The 19,074-nt window shown below is 37.0% G+C and overlaps 1 protein-coding gene across 1 annotated transcript in view; it reads left to right on the top strand.

Moving 5' to 3' along the window:
• Window positions 1-13,922: 13,922 nt before the first annotated feature.
• COL5A2 (collagen type V alpha 2 chain) overlaps window positions 13,923-19,074 on the top strand; it is a gene marked incomplete at its 5' end in the record, with an annotated part of 80,721 nt that continues 75,569 nt past the window's right edge. The window contains 3 exons of the mRNA XM_082311444.1: window positions 13,923-13,963; window positions 16,703-16,822; window positions 17,294-17,478. Coding sequence (XP_082167570.1) covers window positions 13,923-13,963; window positions 16,703-16,822; window positions 17,294-17,478 — 346 coding nt within the window. The remainder of the gene's footprint in view (window positions 13,964-16,702; window positions 16,823-17,293; window positions 17,479-19,074) is intronic.

Raw genomic sequence — 19,074 nt, 5'->3', positions numbered from 1 at the left:
ACTGTCATGCTATTTCTGTTTGGAAGAGGCAGATCTTGGAATGGATCATCATCTGGTGTAAATTACGGTGGTTCCATTACTTGAGTGGAATAACTTACGCAAGCCAAAGGTCTGCAACATTATCCAGAGACCAGGTGTGCCACATGGGTTTTTTTTCCCATTGTCTGTAAAATCATAATGTATTAATGATGGGAGGGTTTCTAGTGTGATGCTGATCTGTTCGTTGTGGTGTGTGTAGCTAATGCTACTCATAGTCGGCAATCACGCAATGAAAATATTATCCTTACTAATGCTTACCTTGCATATACAGCACATCCATAAATTTAGAAATATTCCCTAATCTCCAGGCTGTAATTTGAGGATAGGAGAAACTCCCATAATGCACACACATTTAACCTGCAAAAACAACACATGAAAATGTAACAATTTGTTGTTTGCTACTTTTGGGGCCCTCATCCAACATAGCCCGGAATGCCTGAATTAAGGCTTGGATTAGGGCCCCGTTCAGTTGTTGGGATGTTGTTACTGAGCAGTTTCACAGTTCTTTATGTCCTAATTGGAGAATGTGAAAGAGACCTTTTCTCCCCTCCTGGGTGAGAAGCCTGGTGTGGTTTTGACCTCGTATGAGTGGTCAGTTGATGCTGTTTCAGCTATCATTTAATGAAAACGGCTGTGTTTAGAGCCCTATGAAGCTTGCATCAGAGATAAAGACTATGGGCAGTGAAAGAGGCAGTTTATTAATTCCCAATCTGTAGCAGATTACTTGGTATTTGCACTGACAACACTGTAAACTTTTTGAGAGAGGACCAGATCATTTTGCCTGATCCCTCAGGAGTTTGGTAAAGTCCTCGCTGGGGCTCCAACTGTTGCCATAAAATAGATTCTGATGATACTAAAACTACTAATTCTGCCTAAAAGTAGCCATAGGAGGCTGGTTTGTCTCCTCCTGACTGAAATGTTTTACTGTTTAAATAAAGTATTGAAATATCATCAAGTTTATGGTCAAGTAAAATGAATAAAATTAAGCAAATTATTTATGTCCACAAATAACCATGTCATTGTTTTCCAATATTTTATGTCAGGCAGAAAAGCAGTTGATAAGATTAACATCCAGATAAGCTAATTGTATTTATTTGAAATTCTTGAGATCACGCAATCTCCTGGAAGTATAGAAATTCCCTGATTGCTACGTGGCACTTGTTAATAGAGTAGGGTGGGGGAAACTATAAAGCACATATAAAGGAAACTGTGTATGCATATGTGGGACGAAAGTAAAAAATGGTTATTATGTTGATGAATGAATATTAGGGTGTATCATTTAAAAAGAAAAATAAGACATTTGTGAATGTTGGCATAGTGAGATGTTATGTCTCTTCTTTCCCAACTTTTATGGGAACATTTAGGAATAATTTATGCTTTAAAAAATTCTTTCTCTTGTGGTCAAATTGCTGTATTTCCAAACAAGAGGCAGGAAATAGTATAAAATTAATTTAACCTGTTTTGAAAAATTAAGCTTTTCATTTCAGCAAACTTTATTTACTAGAAAAAAAATGTACTTAGGCATCAGGCTTTTACCATTGGGAAATTTCTTAACTGATTTCCATGTCTAAGTATTCCTCAAAGCAATGAGATAAACAACCCCCAACTGTGCCACAAACTCTGTAAGTGCTGTCCCCCAAAGCCACGAAGATCAGTGTCCTTGCTAGAGCACTACCATGGATGTTTCCAGTATTGCTGACTTGATTAGAAATTTATGTAGACGGGCAAAAATGGAGACAGGGCCAAAGAATTCAAACCATGAAACTGGAGCGGAGGAAGAGTCAAGTCCCATGCTGGGAGGAGGCATTTGTTGTTTTGCTGATTCCTTGCTTTGCAGGATCATGGGCCAGCGCTGAAAGGGGGGAAGAAAAAGAGAAGTATACCTTTCTTTCAGCCTTGCTCTAAATCGGCACGCATTTCCATTAAAGCTTACGGGTTTTTTGTTTTGTTTTTAAGATCTTAATTTTCTGTGCTATTTAGTGTTCTCTAGAATTGGCTTAAAGCTAAGTAATGTGGTTGAATGTAAATTATTGTTTAATATTATGTATTTGTTAATAATACACCTTGTGTTCCAGACGAAAAATAACCAAGGAAATGTACATAAACAAAGTGAATTAATGGCATGACCTACTTTTACAGTTAATGGATTGTCATAATGCGATGAGATATGATTTTTTTCCTCTAAATAATTCTCATCAGTTGGTTTGTTTGTTTTTTTCTTCTCCCCCCCCCCCCCCCCCCCCCCCCCCGTTAATAAGCATAACTGAAAAAGGATGGAGTAGTTTGGGAAAATAGAATTATGAAGTATGATACTGACATCAGCTTTCTAAAATTCCATGCTGACAAGTGTTTTCTTTAGTTGCATTAGATCTGGACACAAGTGCAATCAAAATATTTTGTAGCCAGTATGGAGAGGCAGGAAACGGTGTTAATCTTTGTGGTCTGTGGTGTTTATTTTTATAGCTATGGATTAAAGCAGTTTCATATCGTTGGTATGTTGAAGCTGAGAAGACATCTATTTGATAACGCTTAATAGCTTGGCATCACATCAATTTCCATAATTGCCTTTTTATATATTATGCTGCTGCTTTTTCTTTTCCAGTGAACCAGATATCACACTACCAGTTACCTGAGGAGATGGGACTGTTGCACTGTGTTAATAAGTATCTGTATTGTGGGTGTAATGGTTGCAAGTCCTTTTCAAAAAAGAAAAAAAAAAAAAAAAAAGAGTTTAACTTTCTATATATTTATAAATGAGTTCAAAGTTTAAAAGTTTCATTTATCTGCTTATTTATTGTTATAGCTAATTAGGACGTTCTTTGACTCCAGTGCTAGAAGCATGAGAACTTAAGAGTTCTGAATCAGAAAGTAAGGAGTGTAGCTCTTCCTTTGGAAACGTTTCTGAATTTAGGTATGTTTGTCACCACGGTGTAAGGAAAAAGACCACAGGTTCTGGCTTGTATTGCTGGAGAGTCAAGGTAAATGCTTGATTTAAAGAAAAAAAAAAAAATTGTGCTTTCCCATTGTAAGTGATTTCCTTTGGTTGTGATCAAGGCAGTGTAAGTAACTGTGTTTGTAGCAGCTGATTCCCTTTCCATGACTATGCTATCAAAGCTTTATTGCAGAGAAATCACATTTCTCTTAGAGATATGAAGGGGCCTAATGATAATCAGAGAAAAATTTATAGAGTAGAAGAAATAAACGAAACTTACTATGTAGTGTTTAAGAGTAAAATCTGTTCAAAAAGTGTGCATAGCAAGTTTTAAAACCACCTGGGGAATATGTAAGTATGAAAACAGTGGCTTCCGCTTAGACTAAAACTAAGCAGCTTTGAGGCAACAAGAAGTGATTTTTTTCAACTGAAACAAGCACGCCAAAGGATGAAATGTCCTTGTAAAAGAACTGCTTTGAAGAAAAGACAAGGTACAAAATACATTGGGGCTGGACAGCTTTATTTGGGTTTGATAATGGTATTGGTAGTTCATGAGAAGAAATCAGACTGAAGTAGTATATTTGCTTAGCTGCTGTCTTCTGGCAGTCTCAGCTTTAGTTTGTTGAGCATGACAAAATATGACATGCAATGTATGACATACAGAGACTCTTGGTTGTGAAGAGCACGGGTTGGTAACTTTCTAGTAAAACCGAAAGAAACCAAGATACTTGTGGAGTATCTCAGAAAAGAACTGATGGATTTTTTTCCAGTGGATGAAAAAGCAGGTGGCTGGATGCATTCTTTCAGTACTAGTGTTGTTAATGTTGCATGTGATGTAGCTGTATTTGTACTAGATACCTAACTTAAAAAGCTCTAAAATGCTTTTAAAAATTATTAGCAAAATGTACTCAGCAAATTTAACTTGCTGTCATTCATTCTTGCAGTATAATTAATCTTTTTATGGTCCATTTCATTTTTTTTTGTTTTTAATTTTTTTAGTAAAAGTGACATGAAGTCAGATTTGTGTGAGATACAAACTGGAACTAAAATGGATGATTATGAAATGGCCAGATGATGTAAACCTAAAAGGGAAACTTGGTCTTCTGGTAATATTTACAGTACACTTGCTTTGCTTTCTGCATCTTCAGTGGAGTAGGGAAGACTTTTCTGAGGCATATAGGAGTGGGCTCTATTCAGCTTGCTATCTCAGCTGGACTCGCTTTACTTCAAAATTGGAGGAGAGTAAGCCCAGTTCCCTCAGATGATTTTAAGACATGGCCAGAGAGGCAGATGAAATACAGTATCACCCTTGGCAAATTCTGGGAACAAATTTCTTTTCATAGAATAGAACTGCATGACTTCTCACAATATATGATTAGGCAAGCAATGTTGAAATGTCACAGACTCATAGAATATCTCGAGTTGGAAGGGAACCATAAGGACTGTTGAGTTCAACTCCCATGTTAACATGTTACTATTAACACCAAAATCAGTGTTGCTATCGAGAAGCGAGTAAACTGAGCAAAGCAATAGATTTCAGTTTGATATTGAAAATGCTTTCCAATTTTATAAAAGCTATTAATTTACGTAAATTAGGTGTTCAATAGAATCTAGCTTTAAAAAAAAAAAAAAAGGTGATTTTATCTTTCCAACTTAGTGCAGACTAAGGTCAAATTTCTGAAAAGTGACCTCTAGTTGGCCAGCTAAAAAGAAAGGAAGGAATGTACTTGGTGAGTAGCTGTCCTCAAAGTATCTCAGGATGAATAGGCCTACTATTTCAGAGAGGTAAAGATTTCAGTGTTCTAAATTGGGAGACTTCTAGGCCTGAATTTGAAAGGACCAATTTATTTGCCCTTTTTACTTCAGGTTGAGTGGTAGTTGTACATCATTTCATTAGAAAACAACAATAAAAGAAATCTTTCCAGCTGAACAACCAGGCACAAGGGACGACTTTCAAATATTACACATTCCTCAACTGTAAAATAGGAACAAAGTAATATTATATAACCTAGGGTATTTTTGAAACTTCAAAGCACTTAATATCCTTTGATGGAATTAATTATGACTTTAAAATATTTTATGTAAATTAAATGCCATCTTAAAATATTGCTGTTTCATGGTACAATGGAAAGAGATCTCCTTAAATGATGAATTTGACAAATAATTTTTTGCAGAATATTAATCATAACTGTAAGAATATAGCATGCTTAAATTATATTTACACATTTGAAATGCTTTAGAATACATGCATAACAGAAGTATAATATAGAATTTATGTAATGCAAAGGTAAGGATCCTAATCTCTTTAGGAGGAGATTGTACAGCAAACTTAGGAGAGTCTGTCTTCTCCGAATTCATTCAATGAATAGAAAAAGAAATCAGCAGGAAAAAATAAATTTCAAAAGAGGTATCTGAGTATTATTAGTATTAGTAATTTTTAGGCATGGTATCTACAGATTGTGTCCCTGAGTCCATTATGTGTGATGCTACATCAGAGGTTTTAAGTACTTCAGAATTAGCTAACAAACGCTTCCCTTTCTCCTGAAGGCACTACATATCAGCAAAATATTTCCAGCTTCATTAAAATTTGCAGCAAATGGTTTATGTTAATTATGCAAACTCAATACCTGGTAAATGATTTTCATGTTCCTAATACAACAAAAGACAAAGCATGGCTTAAGGCTCTAAATAATTTTACAACTAGAAAATTACCTAGTAATTCGATGTGAATTCAGACATCAGGTTTTTGCAAAGCCAGGCATGTGCAAGCTGAAACTGGAGTTGAGTCAAACCAAAACACAAGTTACTCTACAAATACTAAAAAACTCCCAGCCCTGTGCGTAGGTTATTCAAAAGTAGCGTGAAGCTTGCATACTGGTGCCAACTGTGATCCTGAATATAACAGCATGACCGAACCTGCTGGTGAAACCATGTGACAGCCTGCTGGATGCAGACAGGCATTTGCACTCCTTAGAAAAGACGTTTTGTGTAAGTCAAGACAGAACACTAAACATTGTAAATAAATTGAGAGTCAGTAAGTACAGCTGCAAGTGAATTCCTGCTATTCTTACCTTAGTCAAAATGGTTATGCAAACAGTATATGTTTATCTATTTATAGCGCTTTTATCTCACTTCAATTATTTTGACTTGTATAACTGTTCAGTAGATTTATAATAAATGGCAAATAAGTTTAATTCTTACCAGCTTACTCTTTTGTGGATGCAGAAACAAAATATGAGCTGGCAAGCTGGGGCAATTAAATAACGTGAGTATGTAAAATTAAATGGGGTCGTTACCCACTTCAGATATTCTGGGACTATGGACACTGAGATAAATTGCTGTTTGGACTCCGTCACAGGAGCACTGAATTGGTTTTCCCAGTCAGTACAGTCTACTTATTTTTATTCCATCCAGCAAAATGTTCAAGCGTATGGTTTACTTCAGGGTCATACACACATGCGATGCTGGATCTGGGACATAACGGTTACCTAAATGTAGGCATCTAGGGCCACTTGAGAAGCTGTTACATGTCCTGCCTTGCTAGTCCAGAAGAGCTTGGGTCTCCTGTATGTCCTGTGTTGTATCTCCTAGCCTTACTTAGAGGTCTTGCACATTTTGACATCTAAAATATCACTAGATGACCTATATTTAAGCAACTGAGTCAAGCCCAATATACTGATGAATGTGTGCCTGCACTAAGTTTTTTCTTCTGCATTGTCTATATATGTTTTTGTGGCTGTCTTGCACTTGAAGTAGTATTCAGACTTTATTTTTGTCATGTGCAACCCTGCAATTGTTTTTTGAAGGGTAATTCACAGGGTCATTTAAGTTCCTAATGCATTGAGTGCAGTATTTTGAATCTTATAAAATGCCAAGAAATTCCTTGACTGAAGCACGTATTTTACCTGAAATTTTGAGTGTAAAGAGTTAATTAGAAAATTAGACAACTAATAACAATGGTGCAACTACAGAATAAAAACAACAAGCACATTAATACTTGCATATGCTAAATCAATAATAATAGATAATAGCTAACATATAAAACCTATAGAAGGTTGTATAACATGTCATGAGAAATGCAGCCCAGAGCAAGGCACCACGGTTTCTGAGAGTGAAGGTCAGTCACTGAAGGAAGCCAGGGATGTATCAGTCTGAAGCACGAAGTAAGAGGAGTCCAGGTTACAAGGCAGATGTCTAGAGCAGGAGAGCAAAAAGCCACACCAGGATCAGGAATGAGGGCTCAGGAATCCGGAGTTCAGCTGTACCAGGATGTGTATGAAGCAGCAAGTAAAACCAATAGCCTTCCCTTATATAAATCGCATATCTCACATGTCAGGATTTCAGTTTGAGGAAGACTGACTGTGAGTAGCGCAGCCCTGCCAGAACCTGACAGTAAACATGCGACTGGTGGCAGGCCAGGACTCATCATCGAGCTTTTCTGTTCTCATGACCTGGAAAAGATTTTACAGCAAAATACCTGAGCTCCCTTTTATTTATAATTGAGTTGTTTTCTACAAGTTGGGAAGGTAAAATAAGTTCAAACTGCTTGATAATGCAAAAAAGGAGTGTCGTCTTTGATGTTTTTGGATCAGTGAATATGATGAATGCTTGGTACTCCTGAAGTTGAGTAAATGTGAATTTATTAGCCATGGGATGCTTTTATGTTGTTTTGTGTGAGTATGTGGATGTTTTGTGGGACGAGTATGTAGGAGCAAAGATAGGATTTGGAAAATGTTTACATGCTTCTGATACATAGAATGCTGATGGTAGGCTTTTCTTGGAAACTGGGGAAACGCATATGCAATTAATTAAAGCTTGGTTACTAATAAAGCATTTTGAAATGGAAAACTAGAACTAAACAAAAAGAAGGAATACCGATGCTGATAATAGTAGATGTGGTTAATGTCATGAAACTGAAATACAGTTAATGCTGTGTTGTTCATGAAGATCTCATTTAATTTTATGGAAAGTTAGCTGTTACAAATCTAAAACATGACTGGATAGGACACTTGTTGCCAAAGATGACTGCTATTAAGCCTGTATTTTATATGTGGAAGACCGTAACCTCTCAGAAACAATAGATAAAATGCAGCCAAAATGTGGGAGGATGTTTTCTGTGTATGTGCAAGGGAGATGAGCAGACCGGCTTATAAACGTGTGCGGTTATTGCATTGACCACTCACTTCTCTGTGCAAAGTCTGCATTTGAGCATACAGCTGAGACCTTCCCTCAGCTCCATGGTTTATACATATTCAGTCCTGTTTGAATGACTGAGTCTGCATGCCCAAAGAAACGTGTGTGCAGCTTTACAGAGGAAAAATATACAAGCCTAAATGAAAAACGGTTCTGCAAGGCCTTGTTTACACGTGCGGAATTGATTAGCTGGGATTTCCCAGTATGCTGAAAATGCTATAGTACTGAAATCTGTGAGGATTTAGCTGTGTCAGTTATGTTTGGAGTAGGAAGCTATAATAGCTTGTGATGCCTCCACTTGCTTTTTATTGGTTTTGTTTTAAAGATTTAGAGGGATATTTAAGATATACTGGGTACTCTGTGCGAAATGTTTGCAGGAAGGCCGTGGCGGCTGTCATTTCTGCAGACATTGTGAGAACCTGTCACTGAAGTAGAGTTATTCTGTACTCGCTAGACTGACAAATGAAGTGGCATTGCAGCAGTTCCATCACACCTTTCAGCAAGCGAACCTCAATGGGAGCTCGCTGGAGTCTCGGTGATCTGACTTTTCCTCCTTTGCGAGGTATCGAGGAGGCCTGGATCTACTGAGACAGGGCATCCAGCCACATCACGCCTTTTTCAGATGCAAGTCTCGTACTCTGTGTGGCTCAGGCCTTGCTGGGAGGTGTGATGGATCACACCTTCACTCTCAGAAACCGTGGTGCCTTGCTCTGGGCTGCATTTCTCATGACAGCCTTAAAAGCTGCAGGGCTTAAAAACGAAGCAAGGAAGATTCAGGGTAGGTAGAGTAAAAAAGCCTCTCACACAGGGAAGGCTCATATGAAGGTAAGGCGGAGGAATTCAGAGTTTAAAAACTTTCACCCTATGCTTTGTTATTCTGCTCCCCACAGCTGCCACTGTGATGGCAGCAGGCCAGTGTATTTGGTCTTCTTCCTTATGACTTGTTAGCACATGCAATCAGCTAACTGCAGTGCTAGTGGGTTCGTTCTGGGTACTGGGTGTCTTTTGCTACAGTAATAAGGTATGGAATACATTGGTTACAATTTGCCTTATGCATTTTTTTTCTTGCACAAAAAGTGTCAATGAGTTGGGCTGCAGTGGTGGGAATGTAAGGAAGGTCTCTTTTTCAGAAGCTTGAGACAATAAACGAAAGCAGAGTTTTCCTAGATGTTAGGAAATGAAATAGAGTTAAGGACACACTTCTAGCATGGGACAACATATAATTCAGGAACACCTTGATAGATTATTTCAGCTTTAGCAGAATTTTTCTATAAATTAGCCTGAAAGTTTTAAAATTGAGATTACCTGTTTCTAGACTTCAGATTTGGGTGGAACCCCGTTGGGTTTATGGTAAAAGGGAAATTTATGCTTGTCTATGAACAATTGCACTCTTCTCTTTCCTTAATTTCTAGATTTTTAGATTGATATTCTTCTCTGATTCAGTCTTTGGCATAAAATGAAGTTCGACAACAGGAAATTAATGAATAAACCTGTGAATAGTGGTAGTGAGGGTATTTTTATAGATGTCCTTTGTCTATTTAGTTTTAGCTGCTTAAAACTGCAGTGCTTTAATGGTTAGCAGGTGTATTGATAATTGAATAATTAAGCACCAATTAAGTAATAAAGACCAAAGGTGCTTTTGGATTATTATCAGCCACCAAAATGAGAGTGTGCGTATTCTAAATGAATCTATTTCAATAATATGAGATGAAATCAATTTGGAAACTGATTTTCTTTTTGTGCCAAAGTGAACAAAAAGATAGCTTTGTCCTCAGTGCCAAGTAGATGTGTTTTCACGACTAGATAATTAATATTCATTTATTCATGTCAGTGTAGAAAACCAGCCTGGATTTGACTGTAAAGTAACTGTGTGAGATAGTGTTACTACAGTGATGGTTGATCTTGTCTCCATTGGGATTTTATAGTGCATTTTCTAATATTAGTTTTCCCACTGTAAACAAACAAACAAAAAACTCCACCAAAACAATAACTAGAAAGAACTGTCCTGCTGCCAATCAAAGAAATGCAATTTGTATTTATATATTTTTATTTTTCTTTAGTAAGAATTATCTCTTAATCTATATTTATTCATTTCCAACCAACCACAATTATATTGGGTAAGGAACATGAATAGGGTAGGACTAGCTAGAAACCTGGTAGCCTAGATAGAGAGGGAGAGAGTGGCAGGGCTTGAGGTGATTCTTTCCTTTCTGAAAGGACAATAGAAAATTTTTGGGGATGGTGAAGGAGTATTTTAGGGAGTGAATGGGACTGAAATTCAAGAGACAGAAGAATGTGCTGAGATTTGGTAAGAAAGGGTATGCAGTCCTGAATACACGCTTCTAAAGGAATTACTGGAACAGAAGTATATCAGTATTTCCAATCCAAAACCTTATGAAATCATGAGTCATGTTAAAAAAAAAATTAAAATAATCATAAGCTTAATCTTTTAGTTTTTTAGTTGCCTTCTGCATTTGTTTAGGTTTTTAGGCTCCCCCAACCTTTTTTTATTTTTAAACAGAGTTTCTATTTTAAAGTTTTCTTCTGCAAGCTTGGGCTAGAATTATCCCTTTCTTTTCATGACAGCTTAAATCCTCATATATTATATGACCCAGAATCTATAGTTTTAAGAAAAATACCATGCATCTTCAGACTCATCATGAAATCATGGGAATGGATAGGAAAATGCATCCCCTATACATTACTGCTTGGTACTGAAAGATGTGGTTATATTTGGATCATATGTAAGGTAGAAATAGGATGTATTATACATCATATTAATATTCTATTTAATAATGGAATAATGAGTATGCTTAATAATATCCTTTAGAAGGAATTTTGTTGTTATAGTAATGATAAATGTGTGCTACTTATGAATAGCAGGAGAAATAGATGATTTCCTAAGTCATGGTGAAAGCCATGAATGTCAGACTAGTCAATGTATAGTCATTTATTAACTCTATATAAATTAAACTTTAATTCTAAGTGAAGTTTTAAAACTTTTGCCTTTTATTTGTAAGGTTCACACTTTATTTGATATTTTAAATTACACAGGATATATATTTACTCGAAACAGGAAGCATTTAGAACATATAATGTGTGTGTTTGATATTCCTGGAAAGGCCCAACCAGACTAAAACTAAATGCAACATGGCGTAATACATTTTCTAAATGCCTTGTTGTACCATTGCTCTTAGAAATTTCCAAATCTGTTCAGTTACGCTGTTTCTGTAAGAAAAGACGATACTGACCTGACTTCAGAGCTAAATGACAGCTAAGAAATAATGTTCAAGAGTTTTAAAATAACCGATCTGAAACACTCTCTGAAAAAGGTATTTGGTACTGCAGTATACCTTTATTTTACTTTGTGTGTGTGTGAGAAAGAGAGAGAGATGGTCTAATGGATATTCGTCTAAATAAATTCTGGGAAACTGTTGTCAATTCTGTGGCTTCTATTTCAGAAGTAAGCTTCTCTGCTGTTCCTAACTATGCTCATAGGTCAGATCAAAGACCTCTTCCTACAAGCTGTTTCTGGCTTATGCATCCAGACCACTTTAGCTGAAAGAATTTGGCTGCCTTTTCCTTTTTGGTAATGTGGTGATTTCTGAAAGCTGCCGTCAGGGCTTGGAACGCTGGCTGGCGGTACAGCGATGAGGAGTATGAGATAACCTTTCCTTCATATGGAAAGCTAATGCAGACAGGAAGGGATAGAACAGTAAGCATTGGAACGATGCTTTCTGATAGTATTTTACAAAATATGCCATCCTTTATATATGAATTAAGTCCATAGGTGAATAGGGGATTAATGCTGATTTGCCCCAATGACCTTAGAAGTTGTCAGCTTATGGGCTGGATGCTGTGGTATGGCTGTGGTCATACTGGGCTTCTGGGACACTGTTCTGGGTCACTGTTTTAACAGGAGAAACTTTGTAATGGTGTCTAAAACAGTGTAAAGACACACAGTTATTTGAACTGTGTGAATCCATTTCCTTTTATTATCATTGCTACCAATATATTCATTTGTGCTTTAATGCAAGCCAGGTGCAAATTGTAAGTTGTTTGCTCCTAGCTCCAAATGTAATACATTTTATTGTTACAAGCTGAAAGAAGGGGAGGGAACTGATGTGATCATCAGCTGTGCTATTTCATCTCCAGTGGAAAGAATTACTTGTATAGCAAAATGCTCTTCAGAAACATCCAGCCCATTTGCAGAGTACCTTTTTGGGGGAATTTTGCCACCCATGACCCACTGACTTAAGTAAGTTTTGTGACTAGTAACTCGTATGATTCTGTGTTGATAAGTGCCATATGTGTCAATAAACTTGCGCACGTTTGACATACGGTCTGTAGTGACTAGTGACACTGGAGGACTCAATGTGTGAGGATCAAGTCCTAAACATTTTTAAAAATTGAAAACCTGAAGTAGTTGCAATTTAACAGGCAGCAAACCAGGGGACATTGGTTCACTGAAAAGAAAATGCTCCACATGTGCCTGCTTTTCATTTTCCAAACATGCTGTGGGGTGAGCATGCAGACACCACATTTAGGAAACACTGGAGTATACTTGATTAAAGGCTCTTTGGAGCTTCTTCCTGCAGAACCAGCTGGTGGGCTGTTTATAACCCAGCATGGCTTTCTACAGATAGCTGGCATTTCTGTGCATTTTCCTGTGATGCACATTTGATTTGCTTTATAAATTAGGTGTCAGTTAATGCCCCATGTGCCTATGAAAATGGTGTCTTCTCACCACCTGTTTGGTAGTGTTTGCTAGCCATAAACTCTGCTCCCCATAAACTCTGCTTTGGTGATGTATTTGAGATTAAAAAAGAACAGTGCCAAGCAAGCAGCTGAAGTATTGCTGAGCTGAATGATGCGTCGCTGCTGGATTATGCTTTTCTCTTGTGATGAATGGCACCATTTCAGGTGCTATAGCCTAGATCAGGACTTTTCTTTATTTTGAGTAAGTCAGGGTAATAACATGAAATAGAAAGAAAGAAAATGCAGCAGCAGTGATTTGTTGAGTGTAAATGGGAAGGAAAATAAACTCTGGCCAAGGTCTGAAAATGAATCTCATCAAGCTTTGTGCTAACCTGGGCCTTCAGACTGATTTTTATTCCACATTTTTTGGATTTAATCTGCCTTGGGGTTTGGGAGATATTTTTAAAGAAATGGAATAGTTTTCTGAACTCTGGAAGACTGAAGCCATTTCCGTATGAAATAGCCTTCCTGGCTATGTCTCAGGTTCCCATATGTATTAAAATACTGGAAAATGTGCTTTTGTTCTTTTGTACTATGGTGGAATGTAATCAATTATAAAGACACATGAAATGTAGATTTTATTTTTGTTTTTTTCCATGCTTGGGTTAGTAACTCTCAGGAATTTTGCCTTATCAATCTCTCATTATATATATCAGGTTCTCTGCGTACAAAATATATGGGAACTGTAGCGGAGCAGGAGTGCAGCAACTGCAGGAAAGGAAATCCAGAGAGATTTGCTAAGAACAGCTGATTCCTGCGATAATGTTTTTTTTCAGCGTTTTTTAATATGTGGGCCCTTAAAAATGTTGGGGGTGCAGAGTACTGTAGAGCAATATAAATCTACTAACAGCGTATTTGCTTTTCCTTTGGCTTTCTTTAAACTGAGGGGCTGAAGTGCGTGTCCTAACTACATCCCAGTTCTATGTTGGGAGCAAAAGGCCAATTTCCACAATCCTGGCTTATCCGCTTCCTTTTGTGCCCCATTTTTTATCGGGAAGAAATGTCGGGGGATGGCTTAGAAGAGGGCTCTGATGCCCTCTGGTAAGGGCTCAGGTCTGGAAGATGAGTACACCAGGTTGCCGGGGCACACTGCTGCCTCTGCGCTTTACACACTTCATACATAGCTGTAGTTATTGTCATGGGCCCTTTTTTTTTTTTAAACCCAGAGACCATAGGTTCAAAACCACTTGACTGGTCTGTGCTAGGGATGCTGTTTTGAGAGAATTGCCAGCATCTCTGCCAAATAAACTGGGAGAAAGCCTATAACCTATTCATCATTAAAAGAGATTAATATGCAGAGAAAGACAAATATTGGAGGAGACTGGCTGAAGCTATACCAAACTACTAAAATCTAAGTTTGGGCAGGGTGCTTAGTCTTCTATGTGGAATAAATTTTTTTCTAGTACTTTTTGCATCCTCAAAAGCTGTTCGTTGCTGAGCTCTTATGTAGGTGCCTAGTTAACTGCAGATAGCTCAAAGGAACACCATATTTTGAGCATTAGACCCTTATAGATTTTGCCTCATTGAGAATGTAGAACCAAATATTTGCCCGCGTTTCAGATGTATGGATGGATACATCCTGGCATGAAGGTAATAGTTCAAGATATAACTGGTTCTTATAAGCTGAAGCTGCCTGGCTGAGAAAATTGATACTGAGGCACAGCAGAAACGGAGACTTCTATAAGATAATATTTACCATTACTACTCATATAGAGGCACTCTGATTACTGTATAATTTAGTTCATGTTACCATGAGCAGCTGTATATTATTTCTGTGCTCTGTACATTAACATTGATTACATGAAATCCATTTGGAAATATACTTAAGGAATTATGTAAATACTTTGGGTTTAAATATCTTCATATTGATTTATATGTAATTTATTGTATATTTAATATGCATTGTGACTGATATGCAATTCATTCATTTGCTTATAGCTTGCAGTGCTGTATAGATGATTTTGTGAGTTTGAGTTTGGTAGACACATTTATAAAGGCTGTAAAGATTACAATGGAAAACTGATGGGAAAGGGATTTGCATGATTAAATCAAGAAATGTGTTTGAATTGAGTATTGCTAGAAATTGGTGGCCATGTTAGCAACACCATCCAAACACAGGGAAAAAAATCTTTTCCAAGAATCCCCCCAGCCTGCTTATTTTTCTCTTTCTTGGAGGGAAGTTTCCAGTCTGCTATACATTGATCACAATGTGTCCCAGATTTTTTTCTTTGTACAGCAGTCTCAAATATGTTTTATCCTTATGGCATACAAACAGCTGGTTTCACACAACTAAATGAATTGCTTGTCTTTAATGCCTGTTTGTATTGCTACACTTTGATAAATAAAAAATAGATAGGACAGAAGAATGATTAACAATGATATTGTCTACTTCTAATACAAACATTTTGATGCCTACTCTCGAATGAGTTTGAATTTTTTTAAAATGTAAACCTACCACCCTAAGCTGGAACGGGCCCGCTATTTTGTTACAATGTCCTTTTTTTTCAACTGGTAAGAACATGTACTAAATGTCTGTTAGATACAGTATGTTGGACCTGGTGCATTTCCAGACTGGACTCTTTGAAAGACAGAAAGAAATTCCATGCATATAAATCCATCAAAAATTCAGAATTAATGAAATCCCAGAGTGATTGTGTCTGTTTTCCATTTATTATATATACTTTCCAGCACAGAGCAGGATATTATAAAATAATATGTAAGTCATAAACTAAAATTTTGTGGGGGATTTTAATTAATGGAAAGAAAAAAAGGAAACAAGCATTTCAGACTTTGACTCACATTCCTTGAATTCACGAACTCCTGAACATGCGAAGAAACTGAATCCTCACCTGAGGACAATCGGAACAGCAATGTTCACAGTAATGTGGTGGTGAACTGCTACTCTAAGTGAGTAAGTTCCTAGAAGAGATTTTGCAGCTTTTTATACCCTGTCCATGTCTATATCTTTTGATAAACAGTTAAATAATGTACTGTGTCAGTAATTTAGATTTATTAGTGTTTGTCTTGCCAACAGCAGTTGTTATTTCGGGTTATTCAAAAATTCCGGTTTAGGCTCAGATCCGTATTTTCAGAATTTCTTTGTAAATGTGAGGTGATACATGGTTTAGTTTAAAATACGAAGCGAAAAAGAAACCTCATGTTACTTTATGCTGTTTGCCATTAAAGACAGATGTCTGAAGTACTAAAATGACTTTTAAAAAGCAGTTGAGAGAAAACTTCCTTAGAGATAATACATCTTGAGCAATGCACTTGTTAAGTGCAAGTGTGTATCTCATTCAGCTGCTTCGGGTTTCAAAACCATTCAGCAATGGAAAGGAGTGCTATAGGGTTGAGTCTCTGGTTCCCTGAAGTAGGATTGTCACCGTCCCCCGGGGGTGACCAGGGTCCTAGGGATGAAATGCCAGAATCTGTAGCCTGGCTGTGATTAGCAGCTAGTGCCAAAAGATAGTGAATAGCAGCAGGACGTATTTCTACTCACCGTGTGAGAGATAACACTTAAAAGGCAGTGCTGCTAGTAAGCTGTAAATAGAAGAGTCTGGAAGATAAATTTGTGCAGCATCCTTTTGATTTTTGCTATGTGTATAAGAGCTTTGAAGTTGTTCTGGCAAGTGATGTTTTGATTTGTTGTTAGTTATCTCAGCATGTATTCATTATGCTTTCCAGCAGACATGAAGATTGCAAAGAAATTGAAATAAACCATTTAACAATATGCTATGTGCTGTAGTTAGTGGAAATTTGAGGAATGCATATAAATTTTAGGCAATCACTACCTGTTTGCAGTTCCCAAAAGCTGATAGATGCTGCTTCCTTTTTGACCCTAAGTTATAGGTTACTTCCAAGGAAGGATTCCTCTAACGTAGAAGTTGCTTACGTCTCACGGTAAGTATTTTTCAAAGTGATATTTCAGGCTCCTTCATACCAAAAAAGGCAAGTGTTGCTTGCTGTAGTGAACTTCTTAAATTTTACTCTGAATATTTTGGTAACGGGGGAAGAGTTTTGCTAGATTACACTTAGTGATGAGGTAACTGAAGCAATCTAAATCTATAGGCAGAGCAAGGAAAATGGAGACTAAAAATGGTGTTAATAGTTCGGTTTCTTAGCCATCAGCCCCTGGCAATATGCCATTATTACAAGGAATTATCTTTTTTTAAAAGAGAAGATCCAAAACTGAGCAGTAGTAATGGTCCGCAGAGGTGTACTTTCATGTATGTTGGTATGAACAGCTGATGTAGAAGGAGAAAATGGATTGTGTGCTAGAACTTTAGGCTGCAAAACTTAGATCAATGGTTTTCTTAGGAAGAGAGCTTTGATATTTGTTAAACCATTATTCCTCCTCTGGGTGTTTTGAAGCGTTCACCATGAGAAGCTGCAGTATGAGTGGGTGGATCTGGCAGGAAACTACCACTTACAGTCTAGAAAAATGAGCTCCTATGATATAAAAATAGATATAAAACGTGGCACAGAAGCCCTTTTGTCTCTCGAGATTGGCAGGCTTTCTGTGAGGATGGAAATTCATGTGAAAGTGCTTATTGGAGGTATTGATCAGAGGTTTACTAGTCAGTCAGTGAAGGAAAATGAAACAATAGCTGTGGCTTTTGAACCAGTGGGGATTTGGGAGCCAAAAAATACATCTGCAGTAATTGAATAGAAGTTTAATCATGCTGTAAATTGAGCTAATCTTACCTTAAACAAACACAATTATGCTATTTTAAACAAAGCTTAGTTACTTCTCAGAAATACTTTGTTAGAGGATTCAATTTTAGTTTTAAAGCTTTCAGAACAGATCTTCATGAAGCGTGAGAGAATCATTGAAGAATAATTAAGCCAGGTTTTAGGATCTGGTTTGGAAATAGACTCATCTGTTATTTCAGCACGGGCAACAGTAGAGCAATTTAGAGGACAATAGGTGGCTTTGTTTTGTATTGGAAAAGTCATTAGTTATCTGTGTCTCATTCTTGTCAAGTTTCTTTCGGACTGCTTTGTGACATCTGAAGTTTCTGATGGGTCTTAACAAAACATTGTCCTGTGGTTACTTTCTGGATTTTTTGAAACTGTATTTCTGTGTACCTCTGTGTTTCAGAGTTTCATTAACTCACACTTTTGAGATGAAGATATCCTGCAAAACATATGGTGACAGATATTCCAATAAATGTAACTTTTCTTGAAAATAACCAGTTTGCATATAAGGCAGCTTTTACATACCCTCCTCTGCTGCTCCCTATTGACTCATCAGGAGATGAGAATTTATCGTTTAGGACTGCTTTGTAAAGGGGCCTGCAAATTAGGTTCAGGTTAGGTATCCCGTAGTGTCCTGTGTGCTAAGAAACGCATAGAAATCACAAGTTATGAAAATGCATAGGAGTATCATTGAGGGCTTTTTTTCAACATCCTGTAACATCCCCAAACCTTACCTCGATTTCAAATCTTGGAGGATGTGTTCTCACAGTCTGTTGTGATTTAGTAAAGTTTTGTTTCCTTGTGTTATTATCTGAGGTGGAATCTCTGGTGCTGAATTAAAATAATTTCCCTCTTTGTGGAGAAAGTTCTCACATGTTGAAAGGAGCATTATAACATAGATGTATTAAGGCTGATTCCCACACTACTTGAATGACTACTTAATATCAGACTGTGCTATATAGAGAGAGTTCAGGATGAAACAGGTTTCAGAAGGCAAGCATGGAATAAACCTTGCTTGGTTCTCTATATGGTAATAAATATACAGGGCATACACATTGAATGCAAAATATTGTGAAAGTCCTTCTGTATTTACCCCTTTTCAACCCAAACGGTCAGTTGGTCTGTCTTGAAGAGGGAATTTCACCACTCTGAAGAAGGCGGTATGTTCATCTGCAGGCCATGGATTTCACCCCAGAACTTTTCTCCAGTATTTAAAGAATAATTCTTCCAAAATATTTACGTGAACTACTTATTCTGTAGCACCAATACAGGTCCCTATAAAATTATATAGTTTGGAATAAAAATAAATAAATCATGTTGTCCAAATGTAAATATGGATATATATAATAATAGTTTCTGTAGCACCTTATTAAGTTTGTGAAAGATTATTCACTGGATTCTTGTATTTGGAGGTGAAAGTGACTGTTAGACCATCTATTCTCTGGCCCTCTGTA

The sequence above is a fragment of the Platalea leucorodia genome, assembly GCF_965183815.1.
Source record: "Platalea leucorodia genome assembly, chromosome: 5".
NCBI lineage: Eukaryota > Metazoa > Chordata > Aves > Pelecaniformes > Threskiornithidae > Platalea > Platalea leucorodia.
Note: the sequence above shows the minus strand (reverse complement) of the source record. Positions and strands in the feature narration are given on the sequence as shown.